Raw genomic sequence first — 26,146 nt, forward strand, 5'->3', positions numbered from 1 at the left:
CCCCAAAAGGATTTGGGCAGTTTGGAATGCGACAACATGCATTTGATTCTCTCACAAATCGTTCTGTTCATCCTCTCTGCCACTCCGTTGTGTTTAGGAGTCTTTGGGACACTTTTCTCAAGCTTGATACCATGGTTCTTGCAGTGCAGCTCAAATGGGCCTTGGTACTCGCCGCCATTGTCTGCACGAACACACTTCAGTTTCCTTCCCGTCTGCCGCTCGACTTTTGCTTGAAAATGCATAAAGACCTCCAAGGTTTGGTCTTTGGTTTTCAAAGCAAAACACCAGACTTTTCTCGAAAAATCGTCAATGAAAGTGACGAAATATAATGCGCCACCAAGAGTTTTGTCTTTCGTGTAGCACAAAACCAGATCAAGAGGTTGAGCTCTTCTTGAGGGAGAGAAGCTCTTGAATGCGACTCTGTGTTGTTTTCCGGCCAAACAATCAACACATGTTTCCAAATGCATTCCTTTTACCTCAGGGATGAGGCTTCTTCTAGCCAAGATCTCCAGACCTTTCTGGCTCAGATGTCCAAGCCTCTTATGCCATATCTCAATGGAGGAATTTTTGACGACTGCATTCACCTCTCCATTGGACAACGTTGCATGCATCAAGTAGAGCGAATTTTGCTTTCTACCTTTTGCTGCAATGAGGGAGCCCTTTATCAGCTTCCATTTTCCTTCGCCGAAATGGTTGATGTAACCATCGTCGTCGAGCTTGCCGGTGGAAATAATGTTGAGTCTGATATCAGGAACATGTCGAACATCTCTCAGAACGAGCTTGCATCCCGTGTCGGTGAGCAGATGAATGTCTCCTATACCAGCAACTTCTGTCACGCCGTGGTTGGCCATTCTGACTTTGCCAAAGCTGCCACCGGTGTAGGATGCAAACATATCACGGTATGGGGTGATGTGATATGATGCACCCGAATCAACGATCCAGTCCGTTTGTTGGCATGACGAACTCACACAGGCATCATCGCAAACTACGACGACATCGCCATCAGTTGCAACTGCCACTGTGTCCTTCTCAGCATTTTCATTATTTCCCCACATTTGATCTCTTTTCTTCTTTCTGCAGTCTCTCTCGTAGTGGTTTGGACCACCGCAATAATGGCATTTGAAGTCCTTTTTGTGTTTAGACTTCCCCCTGGATTTGTCTCTCATGTTTTGAGAGTTTCTATTTTTACTTCTCCCTCGATCACTATGTTCAGCAACCATCGCCTTTGTCTCAGAAGAATGATCTTGCTCCCTTGTTCTGGATTCTTCATTAAGAAGACAATCTTTGACCATCTGCAAGGTCAACGCTCCCCCTGGAGCCGAGTTGCTGATCGACACCACAAGAGTGTCCCAACTATCCGGCAACGAACTGAGTAGAAATAAGGCTATCACTTCATCATCAAGAGAAATCTTCATGTTAATGGATTGGTTGATAAGACCCTGATATGCATTGAGGTGCTCCGTCATGTTGGCACTCTCCACATATCGCAATCGAACGATTTTTCTGATGATGGATGCTTTGTTCAAGGCATTTTTCCTCTCGAACATAGCTTCCATTTTCTTCCAAAGAACATCAGCTTTTTCCTCATTGGCGAAATGATGGAAGATACTGTGTTCGATGAAGCGCCGGATGTAACCAACAGTTTTTCTGTGCATGATGATCCACTCATCATCACTCATATCCTTTGGTTTGGCATCATCTCCATGTAAGGGCAAATAGAGATCCTTACAGTAGAGAAGATCCAACATGCTTGGCTTCCAAGTTGAGTAATTCGATCCGCTCAATTTGAACATGCCACCAAGCGAAGACGATTCCTCCATTTTTAATCCGCCTCAGAACCACGATGGTGGCTCTGATACCACTTGTTGGGAAAAGTGGTGATAATGATCAAAGAGTATCAAAAATAAATTGATACTTGCGCAGCGGAACCAGGATAATTCTTTTCCCTCTTGCTGGATTAAATAATGGGACCAAACCTAGGAAAATAAATTTGGTGTAGAATAAAATGTGAGACGAGAATTTTACGTGGAAAACCCAAATCGGGAAAAACCACGAGACCGAAGTCTAAATCTTCCACTATGTATATAGTAGGCTTACAAATTCTCCCTACACTCTATAGGGGAAACACAAATCTCAAGTTGAATAACTTGGAATACACACAAGAGGAGTGAGCTACAATTTCAAGGGAGATAGGAATTTTTCCTCACTTTTTCTTCTCTCAAAATGCACTCACCGAAACTCTCTCTTGCTCTCTCTCACTAGCTGATGTGATTTTCAGCTCTTGCACTGCTCTTCATCGACGAATTGCATCTCTACTTATAGGAGGAATGAGCTGCAAATTTCCACTCCTATAGCTTACTCTACAACCGACCTATAGCTTCACATATGTGAGAGAATTTCAAAGCTGCAGATTTGCAATAAATTGCTGCAACTCTGATTCACCATTTTAGTCAACCTTTGTTGGCTATTCTTCACAATATTTTCAACTATAGCGGCTGCTTCCACATGAGGTGGATAATCTCAACAACTGCTGCTAAGGTATGATTCATTTTTCCATCTACGCACTTAACAGAGATACATCTTTTATCATACATATCCATAGTCTGTCTTTTTCTAGTATTTTCGTAAATATAATAATGCTGTGATCGGTGGAGATGTTCGTGCGGCATATATCAAAGCAACAAAATATGGTGCCAAGGTCATACTTGGTGATAGACCTATAGAGGTGAGCTATTTCTCTTCTTTCGTTTATCCCTTTCCACTGCTTATAGCTAGAAAATCATCCGCACATCACTTCTTAGTTTCTACTTTTTTCTTTTGGTGATAGATTACAAATTTGAGACATTGGGCCAACACGTCTATTTGGCCAATCTTCCTGCTACATACAATAGGAACAAACGTTTTTTTGCCGAAAGATCTCTTAGAGAAGGTATTCTTATTTACCTTATGCTCCCTCCATCGCCTGAAAATAGGGACCAACCTTATTAGTTGTGTTATGTGTGGTGAAAATGTTTCCGAAAATTGAAAGAAGACTAAATGTGTGGGACGAACTAAAATGGTAAAAGGAAGCTATTTCTTCACTATGGAATGAGTAAAATATTGAAAGATACTTCATCCATCACCTAAAATTAGACTTTGGGGACGACACGAGTTGTAATGCCAAACTGGTGAAGTATGAGAGAAAAGTAGTTGATGTAGTGTTACTGGACAATGAACCCACTTCATTAGTAGTGTAGTGTGATGAATTTTTTTCCAAATCAGAAACTGAACTAATTCTGAGGGACGGACCAAATGGCAAAAATAGGTAAAATGAACTATTTTTTAGGGTTGGAGGGAGTCATAGACTATTATCTTGTAGAGGTGATGTTACTTTCTAATGTTAAAAGGCTCACTTTTGCTTTATGTAGGTGGAGGAGGCACAAAAGACTCGGAAGTTTGATGCTGACATGGTGAAACAAGTGATTTGTGAGCAGACCAAGCAAGATCCTATCGGTTCAAAAATTAGAATCGATGAGCGGGACTAGTTTGTTTTTTAAATTCTTCATCTCATTGTAATATGCATGTTTGATCATCCTCAATATATTGTGTACACTATACAAATATATGTCCTTCACATTACTAGAAGCCGCACGCCAGCATAAATCAGTCGTTGCTGTTGTGGGGAAGGCTCACGTACCAGGAATCCAAAACAACTGGAAACAACATGTTGAGGTAAAAGATTCTGTGCCATTTGCAAATTACTTGGTCATTTCAAATTCTCTGGCCTTTTGTACGTTGCAATTTTGAACGTCTCGTCTTGACATAACTTCATGGTTTTGAATGTCACAGGTGGAGCAGCTTCTCAACATCCCACTTCGAAAGAACATGCTTAGAATTGCAACAAGAGTTGCACAGGTTGTCTGTCTCTATGGCACTTATCTCTACTTCGATGAGTTGAGACAAGGATGGATACAATTTGTTGAGGCTCTTCCAAATCCAAAAGATCGAGTGGATTGATTCGATTTCGATTCTCCCGTTTGAGTGTCTCAATTTTGCCATTGAAGCTAAGCCCATATACATCATTTGGGCCCGAGTTCTGCAGCCCATAACATTTATTGGGTCAGCCCTATTTGATGCTCTATTTTTCTCCTTTGTTATAATTGGGCCATTTGCTAAAACCATCGATTAAATGGAGGGTTTTATAATATTCATAGCTCATTATTTTTATTAGTATTATAGACTTATTTAGTTATAGTCATTTTATTTAGACGGAACATCTTTTTTAGTTCACGAACTTTGTCAAAGTATCATATTAGGTCCGTGAACTATGGGTTAATATCAATCGAAGTACTTTTTTTACTATTTCCAAGTTTTTTCAGACGAAAATACCCTCAAACCCTTTAAGGGTACACATTTTTAATAAACTTATCATATACTCATATTTTTATAATAAATATCTTTATTATATATTTTGACAAATTTTCTAAATATAATTTTCCCTTTAATATTTTCACTAATTTTGTGGCATGCAAGAAAAGTTGCTTCTATAAATGTTTATAATTAAAGAATTTAAAAATATTTTTAAGGTATGGATACTCGTAAAAATTAATGTCCAAGTTAATAGACGACACTTGAATATTGATAAATATCTTTACTGTGACATTAATGTACGAGTATCTATACTTCAAAAATATTTTAAAATTCTTTAATTATAAAAGTAAAGATATTTATCAATATTCAAGTATCATGTATTGACTATGCCATTAATTTTTACGAGTATCAATATTCAATATTATCAAATTGTATTTAGAAAATTCGTCAAAAATATATAGTAAAGATATTTATAAAAAGTATGAGTATGTGATAAGTTTATTAAAAATATGTACCCTTAAAAGTATGGAAGGTTTTCGTTCGAAAAAAACTTGGAAATAGTAAAAAAGTATTTTGATTGATATATACCCATAGTTGACGGACCTCGAATGATATTTTCAAAGTTCACGGACCTAAAATGATACTTTGACAAAGTTCGTGGACCAAAAAAGTTGCTCCCTTTTTTATTTAATTGAATTTGTCCTGCTATCTGAGATCATTAGACGACAATATTTATAATTAAAAAAAAAAGATAATATTACTCCATAAAACAAGCTCACAATAAAATAATTTTATTTTTACTAATTTTTTATATATTCATAAAAACGAAGTAGTTATTTTGCTGAACTATTCACTGAAGTTTTAGCTAGCTACTTGAATATTAATATATTATTCATTTTATTATAAAAATATACTTCCTCCGTCTCACTTTAGGAGTCCCGGTTTATCATTTTTGGGTGTCCCATTTTAGGAGTCCCGGTTGAAATATTCCATAAATGGTATTAGGCCCCACATTCCACTAACCTTTTTCCACTCATATTTTAATATAAAATTAATATAAAAAAGTAGGACTCATATTCCACTATCTTTTTTCACCAACTTTCCTTTACATTTCTTAATACCCGTGCCGAACTCAACCGGGACTCTTAAAGTGGGACGGAGGGAGTATTAAATTTATAAATATTTAATTCTATACTCCCTCCGTCCCATAATAGATGACATAGTTGGAAAATGACACAAGATTTTAGGAGATGTTATTTTGTGTGTTAGGTGGAAAGAGAAAATAATATATTTATATTAATGTGAGAGAAAACTTTTTTCAGAAAAGAAAACTGTGACATCTTTTGTGGGACACAATAAAAAAGAAAGTGTGACATTTATTATTGGACGGATGGAATACTCAAAATAAGGATACGTGAGATACATGATAGAAACTACATAAAAATGTAATGATTGTTACTACTTGCGTTAAAGTTGATACACCATGATGAAATTTAATGGATGATAAAGAAATTAAATGTATCAAACAATCGAATTTTAATTAAAATATAATTTTGAAATTAAATTTACTTATATTTTTTGACTTATTGGCACATTTAACTTTATTAATGTCTACAATATTTATTCGATGAGCTATGCATATATTTGTTATTAGGATAATAAAAAGTTTCAATGTAAACTATAATAAAAAAGTCCACTAAATCTTTGAAATCAATTAGAACTTTCATTTGGCACTGCATTTATAACAGAGAGACTGAAAATAGAATTGGATGTAGTTAACTTTTTACTTTCTTATTACTATATTATTACAAAATTTAATTAATTATAAATTAAATAAAATAAGCAAAATATACAAAAGATTTCATATTGTAGTTAGACTTAAAAGTAAAGATATACTAACGATATTTATAGCATCATTAGAATTTCGTAGTTGTCAATATTTTAGTTTACTATAAGTTAAATTTAATTTTATAATATATCTTTATCTATAGACTTAATCTAATTTTTATAGTGTACGACAAAAAAACAAAACACACGAACAATATATAATACTATCACAATTATAATTTGTAACTATTTTAAATTACGTTGAAATCTAGCAGTATTAGATTAAATTATAGTACTATCACTAAATAAAATAAAATGCACCATGTTTTACATACTCAACTTCGTGCGTTTAAAAAATTTGATTAAAAAAAAAAATACTTTGTGCGTTTAAAACACCATGATCTCAATATTGAAGATAGTAGGCAAGGAAAAAGAATTTGATAAATAATGTAAACTCGATTTTAGCAAATACTAGAGAAATGCAGAAGAGATGAATGAGAGAAAATTGCACACACATTTCTTAGCAAAAATGCAGAAGAGAGAGGAGCTAGAGAAAACATGGAAGAGGAGAGTAGTAGAGAAGGGGAGATAGAGAGAGTGAAACTGCTCACACGATTTTAGGAGATATGGGGAGGAGAGAGGAGAGACGAGCGAGGGAGGAGAGAAAAATACTCTCACGTTTTCTAGCTTATTTATTTTAAAAGGAGAAACATGTAATATGCTAATTTATTTAAAATTAATTTAAATTATAAATCGATTTATAAGATGAAATACCTAAAATATCCAATTATGTACGTAGAATTTACGTACGTCTATCACTGCTCCAATCAAAATCCATATAGTATAACATACTATTCTTTAATTTGTATCAAAATCCATATAGTATAACATACTATTCTTTAATTTGTTTAATGATAAAGTGTACTAAATTAAGATAAATTTTGGATTATAGTTCTCAATTTGAATATGGGATTAAGGAACATGAATTTTTCACATGGGTTTTTGGGCCTTTTCTCTTGTTATTTCCTTTACAAAATATATGAATGGACCAAACTATCCCACGGTAACACTTTGAAAATTCAACTCCGAAATTAAATCCATGATTTTGTTCGTTATCTAGTACTCCCTCCGTTCCAGAGAAGTTGGCACACTTTCCTTTTTAGTTTGTCCCACAAAAGATGTCACATTTCCCTTTTTGGAAAAAGTTCTATCTCACATGAATATAAAAATTATATTTTTTCTCTCCATTTAACACACAAAACAAAACCTCCTAAAATCCTGTGCCATTTTCAAAGTATGCCAACTTCTCTGGGACGGAGGGAGTACTAAAGAATTTTAATTTTCAAACATTGAATCTGCATTAACTAAAACATAAAAAATTGGGGGTTTCCCTACCCGAAAAGATGTAAGCATAGTGATACTAATGGATTGGACCACCAAACAGTAGCTGTAGAGGAATGGATTCAAAATCAGAGTGACACCAGAATTTGTAGAACTCGCGGGGAGGAAGAGGAGAAGGAAGGCGGGGCGGTGGTAGAAGGTTCAGAATTGGGATTTACGATACCAACTTTTCAGAATTGGGTTTTCAAATTCTATTGTGGGTAGTGTTGTCCAATCATATACTCCCTCTCAACCTTGTTACTTTAGGCGTTTATTTTCGGTATAAGATTTAAGAAAGTTGTGTTTAGTGAATTAAATAAAATAGACAAATTCATAAAGTAAGAGGGAAGAATAAAATAGGTGCAATTAGATATTTTATTTTTAGCCAAAAAGAAAAATGACTCAAGTAATTTGATGTAACCAAAATGGAATATATACAGCTCAAATAACTTGGGACGGAGGGAGTATTTTGTAAGGGGAATAATAAGGAAAAGAAGAGAAAAAAAGATAAAAAGATAAAAAAATCCCTTATTCTGAAAAATTCGTATGCCTCATCTCCATATTCTGAAAGGTCAACAAATTTAATCTCAAATGCCAAAATTGAAACTTATATTCCGAAAGCTCTGATAAATTAATGTGTTTGTGCATGTCTAGTCTTGTCTTTTTGTATTTATGTCCTTCCCATATTAGTCAAAATGATGATGATGATTTCAAATTGGATTCAAGTCGATTTTTCAATATCATGTTCATAATTAATAGAATCAAAATTAGGTAATCAATTTTCCACTTTTCATGACATGCTTTCATTCCATTCAAAGTCTTCAGCACAAAGTATGAATCATTTGGTGTTGTTGTGGAAGGTTTCTTTCAGTTGAACTGTGTCACACAATAACATAGTCCGTACACATATAGATGACATTTATTCATTTAAAGGAAGTGCATCAATTCATGTAGTGTGATCAATGGAGTACAAGACGGAGGATATCGCCCCCGAATTTGAAAGAGTTCTGAAACTCATCAAGGCATCGATTCTTCTCTTCCCTACTCCATCTCTGCATGTTTAAACTAATTACAAGTAATTACTAATTCAATGTAAATTAAGTGGAATACTGCTATAGGTACTTAATTCGTACGTACTTCCCCAAGTGTGTTGAGCTTATCTCGAACATTCTGCAGTAGTTGTGGCAGCTCTCCTTCATATTTGTAGAACTCCAATTCCTTACCATTGAGAATCTTCTCCTCCACCTAGCTAGTCGTAACCAAATTTATAAGTAATATCTATCCATATATATATACACTCAAATCTAGTTGAATTTGGCTGGCCTTTTTACCGATCATCCTACCACCGGCAGTGTGACCGAAATAAATCATGTAGAAATGGCAAAGAAAGGCGTGCGGTTCGTTTTCAGACAACTCATAAAGGTATTGAGCATAGTTTATTCCAACAGATGATGCTTGTGGGATAGCATAACCTTGTTCTTCAAACCACTCCATGTCTTTTGCAATTCTCTCTGACCTTTCCAGCCCTGTCTTCCTCAATTCTGCATCTGTATCCATAATGATTTAGATCAAACACGAAAACTCATCTCAAAATACTAGTCTGTCATGAGAAACAACTTATTGATCTAGTCTATAAACTCTACACCACAATTCTATATATTCTATACACATAATCGATGTAGAATAATGGAGTATGAATAAATATAACTCACAGTGAGGGAAGACAGCTTGGTCGACAATGTTCTCGAGAGCTTCATAAATCAACTTAGTATTTGCCAAGAAGCTCAAGTAGCCTTCAAGAGTAGGCTCCCATGTAGCGATACCAAGGCCGGCCGGCTCCTTCTCCCCTGGCTTATTCTTGTGCAGCTTCATCGCTGCCATTTTCATCTCATCTGCGAATTTCTTCCCAGATTTAGCCCCTGCTGAAACCACCACCATCTTCCATTTCTTGGCGGATAACAAAGCTCGAGGTATTTATCATCGGTTGAGGGGGTTTGTTGAATAGGGAGATCATGGAAGCCATAGCCAACCAAGAATAGTAGTAGTAGTAGTTAAGAATGAGCAAAGCATGAACTTATATAGTAAAGTACTACTCCTGGAGTACTACGTGTAGATCCTTTTTCTATAAAAAAAAAATAAATAAATCCCACATTCCATCGATTTATATCATTGATATTTTATTATAAAATTAATATATACAAGATAGACTCACGTTCCACTAACTTATATAATCAAACTTTTTTTTATATTTCTTAAAATTCGTGCCTAAACTATATAGAACTCATGTTATGGTAGGGGGGGAATATATAACTTTTAAATTTAAGTACATATTTGGTAGAGTTAATAAGAGCATCCGCAACGCTGTCTCGTATCCATTTCTTAACCGTCTCATCTCTTCACTATTCATGGGCCCCACTGTACTTTTCAGCTCATCTCTTAACTAAGAGACAACACCTGCATCCCTCCATCTCTTAACCATCTCTTAACCATCTCTTAACTATTCATTTAATTTTATTTTTTATTTTTAATTCCAACAAATTCAATTAATAAAAACACACTTCATTAAAATAAAATAAATATTACTCCCCTGTCCCAATGTCCCATTGAAGATGACTCACTTTCCTTTTTGGTTTGTCCCAATCAAGATGACCCATTACTTAAAATGGAAACACCGTTATCTCTATTTTATTCTCTCTCTCTACTTTACTCTCTCCTCTTACCACACAAAATATAACTGCATAAAATCCCGTGCCGCCCAAGAAAGGGGTCATCTTCCTTGGGACGGAGGGAGTACAATTTAAAAGCCTAAAAAATAAAAAAAATATACATAATTTAGAATCCTAAAAAATAAAAAGAAAATACATAATTAAAATACTCTAAATTAAACTATAAAAACTACTCCGCCGGCAAATCATCATTCCCCGAAGTCGACGGTGCACCTATACCAAGTTGAGCTCTCATATACTCAATTCCGGCCATATGGGCTGAAACTTGGCCAGGAGTCATTTTTTAAAGGTCCGCCATCGTGGCAACCAGGTACATGGACATTAGGGTGTGCGAGCCCATGCCCGTACCGGAGCCCGAGCCCTCGCCCGCCTGGCTTGATTCGCCGCGGCCCCTCCCTCTCCCCATCGCTCTAGCCGCCTTCGCCGCCCTTTTCCCTTGTGGCCGATGTCGTGTACCGGAAGAAGACCCCCCTGCATCATCGGTTGGCGTGCCCTCACGTGAGGTGTTGCCTTCGCCGCCATCACTAGACGAGTAGTGGGCACGCGTCGTGTGCTTCGTGCGTTTCGAGCCCGACTCGACATCGTAAGCCCACCTTTCAAGGTGGTGGACTTGCGACCAAACATCGACAAGCTTGAAATCTTTGCCGACGTCGTCTTTGAAGACCCGCAACACCGCTCTCAGAATGTCGGCTCCACTGGCTCCGCTCTGATAATTCGCCTCTTCTCCCCTGTATATCGCGCAAAATTTTTTGACATCTCTGTCGCATCGGTCCCAATGACTGCAGAGCTTCTTCACGTTGCGGGCAACGATCTTCTTCGGCCTTCGTGCGTTGTAAACTTCGGTGACTTTTAGCCAAAAACACTTGTGGATTTGTTGATTCCCGACGACAAGATCGTACGAGACGCTGATCCAAGCGTCGTACAGAGTCAACGTCTCGTCTTGGCTGTATGGATGACGGGTGTCGTCTCCCACAACCTCTTCTTCCTCTTCCTCCTCGGCATTGACGCCGAGCCTGAGGCTGATCCTGTCGGAGGCGGAGACGGAGCCGGAGCCTCCACCAATTGGCCAGTCGGGCAAACTGCGTTCAGGCGCCAAAAAAATCTCCGAAATTTGGGATAATCCCGGCGATTGCCCGTACCTCTGGGGGGGAAGGGACGATAGTATGCATCCACATCAAAATGTGGTGTTTGGTACGCCGGCGGGGTGGTCGAGCCTTGGGTGCCCGGCGACGAACCGGGAGTACCCAAACAGTTGTACATGCTCGCCCAATCGTCGAACGAGTTCAAGTCGAACCCGCCGGAGCGCCGCCGCCGGAGTTTCCATCGTCGGACATTTTTTCAACAATTTGAGAGTAGTGTTTGTGCGTAAAATGGAAGAGGAATGAGAGTAGTGTTTGTGCGTAAAATGGAAGAGGAATGAGAGTAGTGTTTGTGTGTAAAATGGTGAATGGAGTATGGAGTATATTTATAGAATAATAAAAGAAAAAAAAAATAAAAATTCGACTGTATGTTCCCAACGGTCATTTGACCGTTTGAATTTTTTTTTTTTTATAATTAAATTCGAATTTTTCGAATTTATAAAAAAAAATCAAAATTATTACGTCATAATTCCGACGCCCACTCGCGGGCCGGCGAGTGGGCGTCACGCCATGCTCCAGCGCGCGCCACGTGGGCGCGCGCGTCATCTCGCCAGCTCGAGGCCGACCTCGCCGAGATGCGTCGCGCCACGAGATGTCTCATCTCGTCGAGACGAGACGAGCTTCGCAACGCTGTCTCGATGCTGGCTCGTCTCGTCGAGACGAGACCGAGCCCATATCGAGTCAGCGATGCGGATGCTCTAACTCATCTGAGATCTGAGGAGGAAATTCTATGAAAAAAAATGTAAACGGGTGTTTATTCATTTTGGCCGATCTCAATTCGGTCATCTAGGTCAAACAGATCCGCGTGAATTTGCTATCCTATTTTGCGATACTTCATCCGTGTCTAATAAACTTTTTCATTTCTATTTCTTTGTTTTACAACATTCAATTTATTTTGAAGTTGACAATCGACTGTAAGCAGGATTGATCATTCAAAATGATTAAGATATTTATTTGCTTAACTTGTGATTTTTAGTAACAAATGTTACGAGCCTTAGAGCTTTCGCAGCGGTTGTTTATTTTCCGTCCGTCCGTCCATGCCGCTGAGCAGGCGGCGTCCGTCCGTGCCGCTGGCACGGCGCTGCTCTTAGCTGAGAGCACGTCCGTGCCGCTGAGCAGTCCTACGTGGCACGTCCTGATTGGCCAACGGCTTAGCCGTTGGCAAATTCGATTTTTCTTTTTAAAAAAAAATCATAAATAATTCGAAATAATACCAAAAAATTAAAAATATATATTTTTGGATTCCCAAAAAATAGAGCCGTTTATGGACGTTTTTTTTGGATTTTTGTGATTTTTTTTAATCCCAAAATCATCTATAAATACACACATTTATCATCCACTTTTCACATCAAATTATCTCTCATTCATACTTTTTCATACTAAATTATCTACATCTTCCTCACTCACCCAAATTCTCTCTAAAAAATTCAAAAATGGATTTCACCAATCTCATTGCGGAAGCGGAGCGCGAAGAACAAGATTATTATGAACAATATCGTGCCGCCTATGAAGCCTATGTCGCCGCCAATACCCCCGCCCCTCCTCCTCAACCAACTAGAGCAAAACGTCGCTACATCCCTCGTGATCGAGAGGGAGCCCAAGAAAGGCTCGTTGCCGACTATTTTTCCGACCAACCGCGGTATCCAGAAGATTACTTTCGGCGCCGTTTTCGCATGTCAAAACGGATATTTATGTGTATTGTCAACACATTGTCCACCTGCGTTGAATACTTTCAAGAAGGTGCAGACGCAACCGGTCGGCAAAGTCTCACGGCGTTGCAAAAGTGTACTTGTGCCATCCGACAACTTGCTACTGGGCAACGGCTGACCTCTTCGACGAGTATTTGCATGTCGGTGAGTCAACTGGAATCCTATGCCTCAAGAGTTTTTGCCACGGCCTTCATTCTGCTTTCGGCGAGGAATTCCTTCGGGCACCCACCACCGACGATTGTCAACGGTTGCTTCGTCTTCACGAAACAGTCCACAGTTTTCCCGGTATGCTAGACTGCATTGACTGTATGCATTGGAAGTGGAAGAATTGTCCGACTGCTTGGAGGGGGCAATACTTAAGCGGCCACAAAGGCGGCGGCCCAACGTTTATCCTTGAAGCGGTCGCCGACTACCGCCTATGGATTTGGCATGCATATTTCGGTGTTTCCGGATCCAACAACGACTTGAACGTGCTATATTCTTCACCACTCTTTGATGATGTTTTGAATGGTGTAGCACAGGTGATCGACTTCATCGTCAACGAAAATGCATACCACATGGGTTACTATCTCGCCGATGGTATCTACCCAAGGTGGTCGACTTTTGTGAAGTCGTTCAGCAATCCACAAGAGCAAAGACGGATTCTTTTTGCGCAATGTCAAGAGTTTGCTCGGAAAGACGTCGAAAGAGCTTTTGGTGTCCTTCAAGGCCGATTCAACATTGTGAAGTCCCCTTCTCGGCTTTGATACGTTATGAATATCGCCGACATCATGTACACGTGTATTATCTTGCACAACATGATTATAGCCGACGAAGGACCGAGGGCGGCTAACTTTTACGACGAGGATGAAGTCGGAAGCTTAACCGCGAGGTCTCCCCACGCCGAGGTGTGCATACGACGGTGAACGAGAGGATCGAAAGAAGACGCACAATGCGCGATACAAGAGCCCACACTGAGCTACAAAAAGATCTAATCAATCACATTTGGGCGAAATTCGGCAACGAGTAGTGCATCTTTTTAATTTTATGGATTTTAATTGTGTAATTTTTAATTTTTAGGATTTTAATTGTGTAATTTTTAATTTTTAGGATTTTAATTATGTAATTTTTAATTTTTAGGATTTGAATTATGTAATTTTTAATTATTTTGTAATTTGTAATAGTATTTCGGGTATTTTTAATGCATTTTAATATTGTGGAAATGTTTTTAGTTAAATTGAATAATAGAATGGTGGGACCCTTGAGCTTGTCCTTAGCTAAAAGCACGGATGTGAGTGTTGTGCTCTTAGCTAAGGATAAGGAGTAAAAGTGGGTTCGGGCCTATTTCCGTGCTCTTATAAGAGCACGGATGGGGATGCTCTTATGACTAAAACAATAGATATAGGTGGTGTTTGGTTTCTTGGATTAAATAATAATAAAATATATCTAGAATTGAGTTGTGAGATTATTTTAGTCGTAGGGGGTTAACTATGATTAATTATTTCATGATTATTTATCTAGGATTAAATTGTGGGATTAAATCTCATGAACCAAACACACTAATAAAGTCAATTACACTGATGGATTACAAGTTTACAACCTAAATGGCAAATGAGTATTTTTCTATATGAAAAAAGATTAATTAATACTTCATCCGTCCGCGAAAAATAGTCTTATTTTGTCATTTTGGGATGTCCGAAAAAAATAGTCAGATTTCAAAAAATAGAAAGTTTTTTTTGGCATTCTTTACTTACTTTTTTCCTATCTTTCATATTTTACTTACTTTTTCTTTTTTTCTTTATTATTTTATTTATATTATTTATTTTTTCTTTTTTTCATATATTTTAACAATTTTTCATTAAAATTATTTTTTTGGATGAAAGGATCAGAATGGGAAAAAGTAAAATAAAATAAAAGTGAGAGTTACCAAAGATTAATATTGTAGATTTGTTATTCTTTCGATGACTTTATCTTACTCTTCCCGAAGCCCAAAATTAGAACTGAGTTAATTGAAAGTTGGATTTACCAATGCATTAATTGTGGAGTATATAAATCGAATCATGCTATTTATTACACAGGTTCATCTTTCGAGGTACTCTTCAGTATCAAATGACATCCATGGAACTCATTGCATGGGTTTAACTTTATTATTAAGCCATAATTAAATTTTTTTTATAAAAATTGATAATAATTTCCTATATGATCCTACTTGAAATCTTGAATTCATCCCCTAACTTAGTGTTCGGGGAGGAGAAACACTGAATATTTTCTCACTAACTAATTAATCGTCGTCAAGTTCTAAAAACGGGGCAGAATATTTTTCTTCAAATAATGGTAATTTTTTAAAACTGGTTTTAAGACAAACTGATAAGCGGGTATACCAGTAATTCACTAATATCCAACATAGTATAAAACATATTGCACCCTTGACTCGATAATAATAAAGAAAATAAAATTAGGTAATCAAAAATAAATTAATTAAAAGACACTATACTCCTCTTATGATTAAGTGGTCATCCATCAAAAAGGCCACAACAAAACAATTGAACTAAACTTTATCTCTAAAATCCTCAAAATAATACACGACGACTTATTTACAGTAGTAGTTGTACTTTATTACAGACAAACTTAATTAAAATCCTAGAAGAATGATCACAGATACCAGACTCGATCCTACATCAAATCAAACTCGACGAGCATCTTTTAAGTGTAAATGTTTAAGAATGAGGATTCTCCACAGCAGCCTGCTCCACACAAAAAAATAAAATAAATAAGGAAACTAAATAAAATACGTTAAGTAAAAATATATTATTTTAATAGTTTGTATGGAGCAGCAGGGGCTGCTGTGCTGAAATGCACAGCAGAGGATCCCACCGCAAATGTTTAATTTGAGAAGGTCTATCTCTTAAAAATATATACAACCTTCGTCCCAATTATTAGGAGTCGCATTTACTTTTTTGCACTCGTTTTATAAAAATGATGATAAATAGTTAAAGTGGAGTAGTTATAAAGTAAAAAAGAGAATAATATAGAGAGTTTGTAAAAAATAGTGAATTATGAAAATGGTGAATTGAAAAATGTATACCTATTATATGAGTATATCTTTGTATGGAGAAAAGGTAATTATATACTCCTATTGAACAAGGTATAATACATTCTCATATACTCTTTTAGTCGAAAAATGAGTGTTTATAAAAGACATATAGTACTATAATTATTACTCTTTGCCTTTTTATTAGAAAGAAGAGTTTCTAAAATTAGAATGTGTATATTCTTATGGAACGGACTAAAAAGAAAAGAGTGTATATTTCTCGTGGGACGAAAGGAGTAATATATTCCAGTATATCGATATCTGATTCATAGTATTAAGTACAACAAATATGTACTCCATATGATACAATAAATGACTTAAATATTAGTATAAATTTTCTAGTAATCATGAAATACAAAGCTAATATTTCCTTTTTTCCACATTAGTGGAGTCATTTCATTTTCTGCACTCGTTTTGCAAAAATGATAACAAATAGTTAAAGTTGAGAGAGAATAATGCAGAGAAGAGTCTTATGTATAATAGTCTCTCTCTTATATTAATCATTCTCCACTTTAACCATTTATAATAATTTTTATAAAACGAGTGCAAAAAATGAAATGACTCTACAACTATGGAACGAAAGGAGTACGAATTAGACCATGTCAAATACTCCCTCCGCTATGAATATGAGTCTCATTTTCTTCAAGCACAAGGTTTAAAAATTGTTAAGAAAAGTGACTGGAAAAAAGTTAATGGTATATGCGTCCCACCTTGTGTATATTAGTTTTGTAAATAAAATGTGAATAGAAAAAAAGTTCATGGTATATGAGTCTCACCTTGTGTATATTAGTTTTTAAAATAAAATGTGAATGAAATGAGTTAGTGGAATGTGAGATCCTAATACCATTTATAGTAAAAAAAATGAATCGAAACATCTATTCACGGACGGACCGAAATGAAAAAATGAGACTCTTAAATATATACACAATACATTTATGTTTAGCCACTTGAGTAGATCTATCTATGCAAAGAATTAGCAAAAAATGAGTTTTTGTGTAGAAATCTTCTCCAACCATTCATTAAACTCAAACTCATTTTTGGTATTTTTTTGTGAAACAACACCAAATATGGTGTTACGGCAAAAATTTTGTGAGACAAACTCAAAAATGATGTAAATTTTGAATTTTATGTAAATGGTTGAAGTAAAATTACTTTTTGATATGATGCTTACTTAAAAATAAATTTGAGTTTTGTATAAATGGTTAGAGATGGTACAAGAGAATATCTTCTTTTATCACGACTAGAATCAGTTGATCAGTGTACTTTATGTACTTTACAACATTTTATAGAATTAAACGTGTAAAGTAGTACTAGTAGGAGTACTATATACTTAACCGGGAATAAGCTTGGTTTAACCACCCATGTACCAAACATTTTTTGTAAAAATAACGGGGGTATTTTTTGTAAGCTATTGAACAATAGCCATTATTTTAAGATCAAATTAAATAGTAAAAATAGTACAAACTGCAAATTTTCAAAACTCAAAATTTTGAAAATTAGCTCCCACATTAATCATTCTCCATGGCGAAATTCTTGTTTTGGGCGATATATGGAAATTAGCTTCCCAAATTAAAAAGCTTTTTTAGAAAAAAATCTAAATTTATGAGTCTCATAAAACCTTATTAGGTGGATTTGCTGGCAAATTGTTTCCTCAACAATCAATTTGCAGGCGAATTTTTTCCTCTTAGGAATGGAAACACCGGGTGTCATGTCTCTTGCTCTCCTCACTTTTGCAGAATTTAATAAATAAGCGTCCCAATTTCCATACGTCCACAAAGAAGAATTTCGCCCATTGTTAAGGGTGTTTGATTATGTAAATATGTGCTTTTGTGTGTTAAAATTTTCAAGTAAAACAAAATGGTGTCTAAATTGAACGTCTCCCAAATGCCATTATTTCCAGATTTCACCCAATAAATTTATTTTGCAATTTAAGTTAAACAGAGCATGATGATAATATAACACAAGTGATGAACGAGATTTCATCTTAGAATTAAACATAGAAATACCAAGTTTGGCAATAAAAGTCAGGACAGCACCAGACGAAGAATTTCCCCGGAAAACTTGAACGATTTTTCAGTTTCTTCGAGGCAATGATCCTTCTCCTCCCTACTCCAGTTCTGCCAAGTATCAAACAAGCATAAACGTTAGATCTAACTAATGAAATTCTGCATAAAATTTTAGAAAGGGCGTCAAACTCATACTTCAGCAACTCTGTTTAGCTTGTCGCGAACATTCTGCAGCAGTTGGGACAGCTCCCCTTCCCATTTGTAGAACTCCAATTCCTTGCCATTTAGGATCTTCTCAGCTACCTGATCACAACAAACTAGCTTAGAGGGAGTAACTGAGATTTGCACTGTGTGTAAATTACTTTTTCGAGATCCTTTTCTTCAAGTTGATTGAGATGAACTTGCATACACCGTGGTTTACTTATGTAAATTTGCCTTTTTACAGTTCCTTAGAATGTACTGAAATAGAACTAAAGGAATAAACAGTACTTTATCCTGCTTGGGATCAAAGAATACTAAAGAATCTGAACTTTCATAAGTATGACTTAGACATGAGATGAGAGCCAAGAATCTGATTATAGAATCTCTATCGTATATATTAAAACAAATTATAATTATCATATTGGGGCAATTGTAGAGCTTCATTTCAAAGATTTTGGCAATGATATAATAATCTCATCAATATTCCATGGTGGTTATGAACTCGCAAAAGAATATATATTGAAATTAGTGCGCGGCAGCTATGTCATGGTAACATCAGTGTGCAACAAAGAAATCTGATAGTATAATATCAAAAGAATTGAAATACGGCTTACCTTCTTTCCTATCATCCTGCCACCGGCTGAGTGAGCAAAGTATGTATTGTAGAAATGGCAAAGGAAAGCTGGAGGATCTTTTTCAGATAATTCCTCGACATACTGAGCATAGTTAATGCCAGGAGATGATGGTTCCGGGATGGCATGACCTTGCTCCTTAAACCATTCAAGATCCTTAGCAAGTCCTTCCGATCTCTCAAGTCCCGTGTTTTTAAATTCTGCATCTGAGAACACAAAAGCAACTTTCAACTCAATAGCATGAAATAGATTTATTATCCTAAGCCACAAACAGAGCCAAACATTTGACAACACGGCATTGATCAAAATATACATTCGTATTGAAAATTGGACTGTCTGACAAGGGGTAAAATGAAAATTTAGCTATGTTTTGTCAATCACGTACTCAAGAATGGAGACATTCGTACGGATTCCATGAAGGCAAATATTGATGGGAATCGACTAGTTACGTCTAATGAGTCAAAGTGCCTATGCACAAATTGGCACTATGTTTGATAAGAGCTGATAAAAAGTGGCAAAAGGGAAAAAAACAAGAGGAAAGCCAACAACATTCAGAAGATGTGAACATAAGTTCACAGCAATAGTTTAAAGTAAATTCATCCACAATGATCCTCTCACCAATTGCTATGTCCTCAAGACAATCTTCTTATATAAAATTCATGTATGCAATTCAAAAGGAAACACAGCAATCAAGGTTTTTCAGAATAACAAACCACACTCCATTTCATCAGAAGAAGTCTCAAGTCAAAAAGGGCAGTGAGCAAATCAAATTTCCATCAGAAAATCTCAATTCACAGATATCAGAATAGGCATCATCAGCAAACAAAAAAATTAAGGGCAAAAATCATGATCAAAACAAAATCAAACACACTCACATTCAGGGAAAGCAGCTTTGTCCACAATCCTCTCAAGAGTATCATAAACCAATTTGCTATCAACCAAGAATCGCAAGTAACCTTCCACGGTAGGCTCCCATCTAGCAACAGGCTGCCCCTGCGGCTCCTTCTCCCCCTCCTTGGCCTGATCCTTGGTGTGCAGCTTCATAGCCACAAATCTCATCTCCTCCACAAACCCCTTAGCCTCGCCGGGATACCTCTTCTTTCCCTTCTCCGCCGCCGTGGTGGCTGCAATCACCACCATCCTCGACTTCTTGGCCGAAAAACTCGATGTGGGCATCGACAAAAACTGAACTTGGGGCTTTTTCGAAACTCCCAATTGAGGTTTCTTATAGAGGGGTTGAGCGCGGGAGATGGGTGTTATAGAAGCCATCTTTTAGACAAAAAATTGCTGAAACTGTTATCCGAGGAAGCAGTAAAGTGTTGATGGAGACGGATTGTTTAATGAGAATTGCAGTTGAGTGCAAGCAATAAGCTGGAAGAGAATGGAGAATAATAAGTGTCGTCTGTGAAGAGAAGAAAGAGGTATCGTATATATGGATACAGAAATTTTACAAGCGGCGTCTCTTTTTAGGGCAAATTCATTAATTGGTGTATTTTTTGCTAGTATTAACCAATTAATTAAATACTACTAATAGCATGGGTTAAATGGTCTAATTTTATTTCCTGAGGTAGTGTTCGGTTGCCAAGATAAAATAATACTAAGATAGCATCTAGGATTGAGTTGTTAGATTATTTTAGTCATAGGGGGTTAGCTAATATTAATGATCTCATTATTATCCATTTAGGAATGAGTTGAGAAACTAAATCTCATGAACTAAACACACTACTAATTTAATCTGGGATACAATCTTACAAACCGAGTATCGTCACTATTACCTATTTCTAAAAAAATATACCGTAGTACTAGTTTTATTATCTTAGGTCTTCTTTCTAATATTAGTATTTTTCCCATATCTTTTCATTCTCTTTTTATTTTACTAATTGTGTATTAAAATTTGTGTTATATTCAATTATATCTATTTTTTTTATGAACGGAGAAGTGTATAATAAAAATGGTTTGGGCTAGATGACTAATTGCCTCATTTTTTATTCTTCATTTAATGAGGTAAATTAAGTTAATTTATTCTGTAACTCATTGATTGAATTTAGTTTTAATTTTATTTTTAATTATTGATTATTATAAATAATAATTTTATGTACTTTTTGTAAATTATTGTTGAGTGAATTTATATAATTTAGATGATACTATATAGAGTAGAATTACAATTTAGTGAAAAATTGAGATTGAGTTTTGTTGTAAATGATACTCTATATACTTAAAATAAGAGGGAAATATTATTGTAAATGTTTTTCACGATTTCGTGATTGAGTGTGTGTACAAACATAACGGAACATTAACGCCTTGGACAATCCCAAATGGATAGGTTTGTCTATATTTTATAGAGAAGAGGTGAGAACACGTCACACTACTGCTATTGGAGGTTTGGTAGAGTGGGCCACGTGCGACGTCGTATCATGTTCTAGGATGTCGTTAAATCTTTTTTTTTTTTTTTTATTGTTATCTTTATTCAATCTTCAATTTATAAGTATGGAGAGTCTGAAGATGGTGACATGCTTTTTTTCTTTATCTTTGTATGTGTGAGAAGCCAATGTTATGCACTAAATTATTTTCTCAAGCAAATTTTCTAGTGGTATGGTGCCAAAAAAAGCACAGAAATATTGTCTACTTTTTAAAATATTTTTATCTTATCAGCTTTTAAACATTTGTACTCCCTCCGTCCCGGAGTATTAGACTCACTTTTTTTGGGCACATGATTTAAGGAATTGATATTTAAATAGTTAAAGTGGAGAGCGTAAAGTATGAGAGAGGGAAAAAGTAGGGGAGAGAAGAGAGAGAAAAGTAGGTGGAGAATAAAATAAGATAGATGTTTTTTTCTAAAAAATGAAATGAGTCTAATATGTTGGAACATCTAAAAAAAGAAAATTGATTTAATACCTTGGAACGGAGAGAATACTACTTATCAAAGAGTTTCCCACTTATTTTTGAAGATCAATATAATAAATATGCTTAGTTTTTCTTATTGTGTAGTAGTTAGCTAATATATGTATTTTCTTCCACAATAACAGTTAAGAACTTAGACAATTTGTAACTTTTTCACCAGAAATTAATTTATGTGTTAAACGTGTCTTGATAAAAGTTAGTATACCTTTTTGTGCACATCAACCATTTTTCACCCGAAACTAGTAATAACTGAATAAAGAAAAGGAAGGCTTTTGAACTTTTGAACATACTCCTAAATATAATTGTGTTATCATCTCAATGAACTTTTAATTCTAATTTGTTATGAAAATTCAGATATAAGAACATTTGAATTTGGAAGTACATACATAGTTAAACTTTAGAGGAGAGAACAAATTAACCCACAATAACAGGTCCGTTCACGTAAAGATTAAAAAATAGACCAGCTTACATCATACATAGAGGGAACAATTTATTATCAAAAAATTTAGAAAATGTTTGGCAGGAACCATGAATTAGCCTTAAAAAATATAGCAGGATTAAGTATGTGCTTACATTTTGAAGAGGAAGGCTTTATTATATGAGTATAAAACACTTTTTACTGAGCAAATAATTCCGATTTAATGATTGAATGATTATGTAACACCCCCGGCACCCCCAATTTTAAAAGATAAGATGTGAGGGTGTGAGTTTCAATACCCTTGTAAGGTATTCATACATTAATTATAACAAGATTTTAAACATTAAGAAACATTTCTCTAGCCACATATTACATATATAAGTTATAGATTTCTATGGGGTTTGTCTTAGTGTGCTAACTTTCTTAATGTGCTACTTATATTATATTTCTAACTAATACTCCCTCCGTCCCCGAATACTTGACACGGTTTGATCCGGCACGAGTTTTAAAAAATGTAATGGAAAGTGTGTTGAAAAAGTTGGTGGGATGTGGATCCTACTTTTAAAGTATTAGTTTTATAATAAATGTGAGTAGGAATGAGTTAGTGGAATATGGGGTCCACTACCAAAAATGGAAAAAGTAAACTGTGTCAAGTATTCGGAGAATGACCGAAATGGCAAACTGTGTCAAGTATTCGGGGACAGAGGGAGTACATGATACTTTAGGGGAGTGATCAATTGCTAACTCATCATTTAATTGCTAACTACAACTAATTTAAGGCCATAGGATTTTAAAAAACGTGTGGTCTACAATTTGGCACGTGTAATTTTCATTTTTATTAATTAAATCGAAAAAGATTAAAAAAAAAACTCTAAATTAGGGTTTTGGATGAAAATGTCAATATAGTGTTCCGAAAATATCAACACAATGCTTTGAGAATGTCAACACAATGCTTTAAGAATGTTAACCAATTGTTTATATTGACATTCTACATGTATTATATTGACATATTTTATATAGTATGTTGACATTTCTGCTTGTACGAAAAAATTAAACAATTTCGAAAAAAATTACAAATTTTGACGTCGGAACATATGCATGTATGATATCGTTGGAATCCTTATGAAATTATATTTAATTTGATATATGTTATTTGAATTTAAAGTTTTGAGATTTCTTTTAAAAGTTAGTTATAACTAAACATGTAGTTAATTGACATTAATACCCCTATTGATATTTTTTGGAATTTATCCTATGGTCTTATTGACGTTTTCCATTGATCGTATTGACGTTTAAGGATTAATGATCTAAGCCCTTAATTTGAATATCTAATGGCTATTATTTAGTTGTAGTTAGCAATTAAATTATAAGAGCATTTCCAACCATTACACTAATCTCAAACTCATTTTAGTGTAAATGTCACACTAAATATTGATTTTGCTCCAACCATTTAAACTAAACTCAAACTCAAAAGAATATTTCTCTCCCACTAACTTTGTATACCTTTCAATCATACCTATATATTTTATCTAAATTACACACTAAACCCATGACACTTTGTCAATATCTTAAATTAAATTAAATAAGTATAATATAAGTTTTATTATTAGATTAATTTTTTATTAGTTTTTGTAATTTTAATTATTAGTCTTCTATTTTTAATTTTATGTATTTGGCTTAGATTTCTCTATTTTGGAATTTCCATATTACATATTGTTAATTACTAATGTTTAACTATATTTTGTTATATTTTATAGCATATTTAGTTTGAATAATGTTAATATACATATAGTATTTAATTAACTAATAAAATAAATCATTCCGTAGATTTATATATACCATTTATACGTGCCATAAGTTATCAATCAATTTAATAAAATTTGATTCTGTATTGAAATAAAATAACGGCTCTTTATTAGCAAAATAATAGATTCTTTTTTCAATTACATTGAATAATACTACTCCATAATATTAATATGGGCCAGCCCACTATTTAATAACTAATCAATTATTAAAAAAAATTAGATTAGATTATTATTTCACCACTAGTCTTCTTCCCCACGCCGCTGCATCTGTAAGTTTTTCAATCTCTGTATTTCAATTTCTCTTCCCTCTCTTTTTCTATTTTGATAAATATGAACTGATTTGGACTTGAATGCAATAACTCAAACTATGAAAAGTGTTTTTGGTATACTTTTAGTGCAAACCTAAAGATAGGTATTTTTTTCTTCAAAAACCTATAATGGGATTGGTTTTGCAGTACTATTAGAGGTATTTTTCTACTGCATTTTTAGTTTTGCAGTACTGTTGGAGATGGTCTAAGTTAACAATATAACACTCCCTATACTTTAACCCTCTTGGATCACCAATTATTATTTTTCGGGGTTAAAACAACTACTGAAAGCCTTATTAAAGAATTTTAAAATTCGTGATTTGCAAATTTTCTACAATTGATAAAGTAAATCCAATCTAAAGAAAGTGTTTAGGGCGTTACAGCTTATTAGATTATTTAAAAGATCTTCAACTTTCATCCATGACGAATATATATTATAATTATTGCGTGATTTTAGAATTACATAAAATACTAGATTATTACCTCCGTCCCCAAAATTTTGACATAGTTTACTATTTCGATCTGTATCTGAAAATTTGACACACTTCACCTTTTATCATTTTTTATAGTAGACCTCATATTCCACTAACTCATTCCTACTCACATTTTATTATAAAACTAATACTTTAAAAATATGACTCACGTTCCACCAGTTTTTTCAATTCACTTTCCATTAAATTTCTTAAAACCCGTGCCGAGTCAAAGTGTGTTAAATTTTGGGGAACGGAGGTAGTAATATTTATAAACAATTACTATGCTTAAATTTAATTTTGTTATAATTATGTTTGAGAAAAATGAATTGGAAGAACAAGGAATTAGGAAAAATATAAATAGAAAGAAATAGTTAGGATAGCCATAAATAAAATTATGATAGAATTAATTAAAATATAGATTAGTTGTAAAGGATTTGTCTGGGTAGACGCTAGCTGAGTTTCTATTGGGTCTGAGTTGATAATTTTGTACACTAGTTTCTTGATTAGTAATTTATCTCTTCTCTTAGTTGGTTATGGCATATTTGGACGGATCTTGTTGATATAGATCCAAGAATACAATATCATATAGTGTTCACTTTGCTCTATTTTTATATCCGGACATTTCGATCAGTCAAGATTTGGGTATTAGTTTTAGACTGTTAGCTTATTCTGTTAAAGCCAGTTCTTCTAGAAACACACTAAACATGATATAAACATCCAAAAGAATTGCAAAAAAAAAAGTTAATAGAACTCAAAAATTATAATGAAAGGAAAAACATTGATAAAAACACTTGTTCGAAATGTAACTAATGTTACCAAATGATATGATCATCGGCGCTTGTTTGATGAACGACGAGGAATTCTACAAGAACGAGGTGGATGACTTGAAATAGGTAGATGAATGACGCTACAAGCGGGATGGAGGACCATATTATAAGTTGTGATATGGAGTGAATGACGTCACAAATGAGTGTGAAAATTTATTTGATAAGTCGGATAAAATTGTCATTGAATTAAAACTTTATGAGATAATTCTAGAGAGATAAAACTCAAAATATTAGTAATATTCAAATGTATATTTTTTTAGTCCAATAATGAGGCATTTATATAGGCCCAGAAAAAAATCTTAAACATAAAGAAAAATAAAATTTAAAAGAAAATAAATTAGAAAGAAAAAACTATAATTGACAGAATGAAAGAA

The 26,146-nt window shown here is 34.7% G+C and overlaps 1 protein-coding gene and 1 pseudogene across 1 annotated transcript; both read right to left on the reverse strand.

Annotated features, from left to right (window-relative positions):
• Positions 1–8,516: 8,516 nt before the first annotated feature.
• On the reverse strand, positions 8,517–9,580 carry LOC125189469 (heme oxygenase 1, chloroplastic-like; annotated as a pseudogene).
• An 8,486-nt stretch (positions 9,581–18,066) lies between these two features.
• Positions 18,067–20,453, reverse strand: LOC125186458 (heme oxygenase 1, chloroplastic-like). Its single transcript, XM_048082824.2, has 4 exons — positions 19,916–20,453; positions 19,023–19,246; positions 18,403–18,510; positions 18,067–18,318 (listed from the first exon to the last, which is right to left on the reverse strand). The coding sequence occupies exons 1-4, from the start codon at positions 20,307–20,309 to the stop codon at positions 18,226–18,228; spliced, it is 819 nt and encodes a 272-aa protein (XP_047938781.1). The 5' UTR covers positions 20,310–20,453; the 3' UTR covers positions 18,067–18,225.
• Between the last annotated feature and the right edge of the window lie 5,693 nt (positions 20,454–26,146).

The sequence above is a fragment of the Salvia hispanica genome, chromosome 5 (genome assembly GCF_029641045.1).
Source record: "Salvia hispanica isolate PSC_SH4W2 chromosome 5, Shi_PSC_v1, whole genome shotgun sequence".
NCBI lineage: Eukaryota > Viridiplantae > Streptophyta > Magnoliopsida > Lamiales > Lamiaceae > Salvia > Salvia hispanica.

Excerpts from the sequence above, each read along its gene's own strand:
- LOC125186458 (XM_048082824.2), bottom strand. The coding sequence starts at position 20,309 with ATGGCTTCTATAACACCCATCTCCCGCGCTCAACCCCTCTATAAGAAA. Across the intron at positions 19,247-19,915 it reads CAAAGCTGCTTTCCCTGAAT|ATGCAGAATTTAAAAACACG; the intron begins GTGAGTGTGTTT and ends TTGTGTTCTCAG. Across the intron at positions 18,319-18,402 it reads AGCTAAACAGAGTTGCTGAA|AACTGGAGTAGGGAGGAGAA; the intron begins GTATGAGTTTGA and ends GATACTTGGCAG.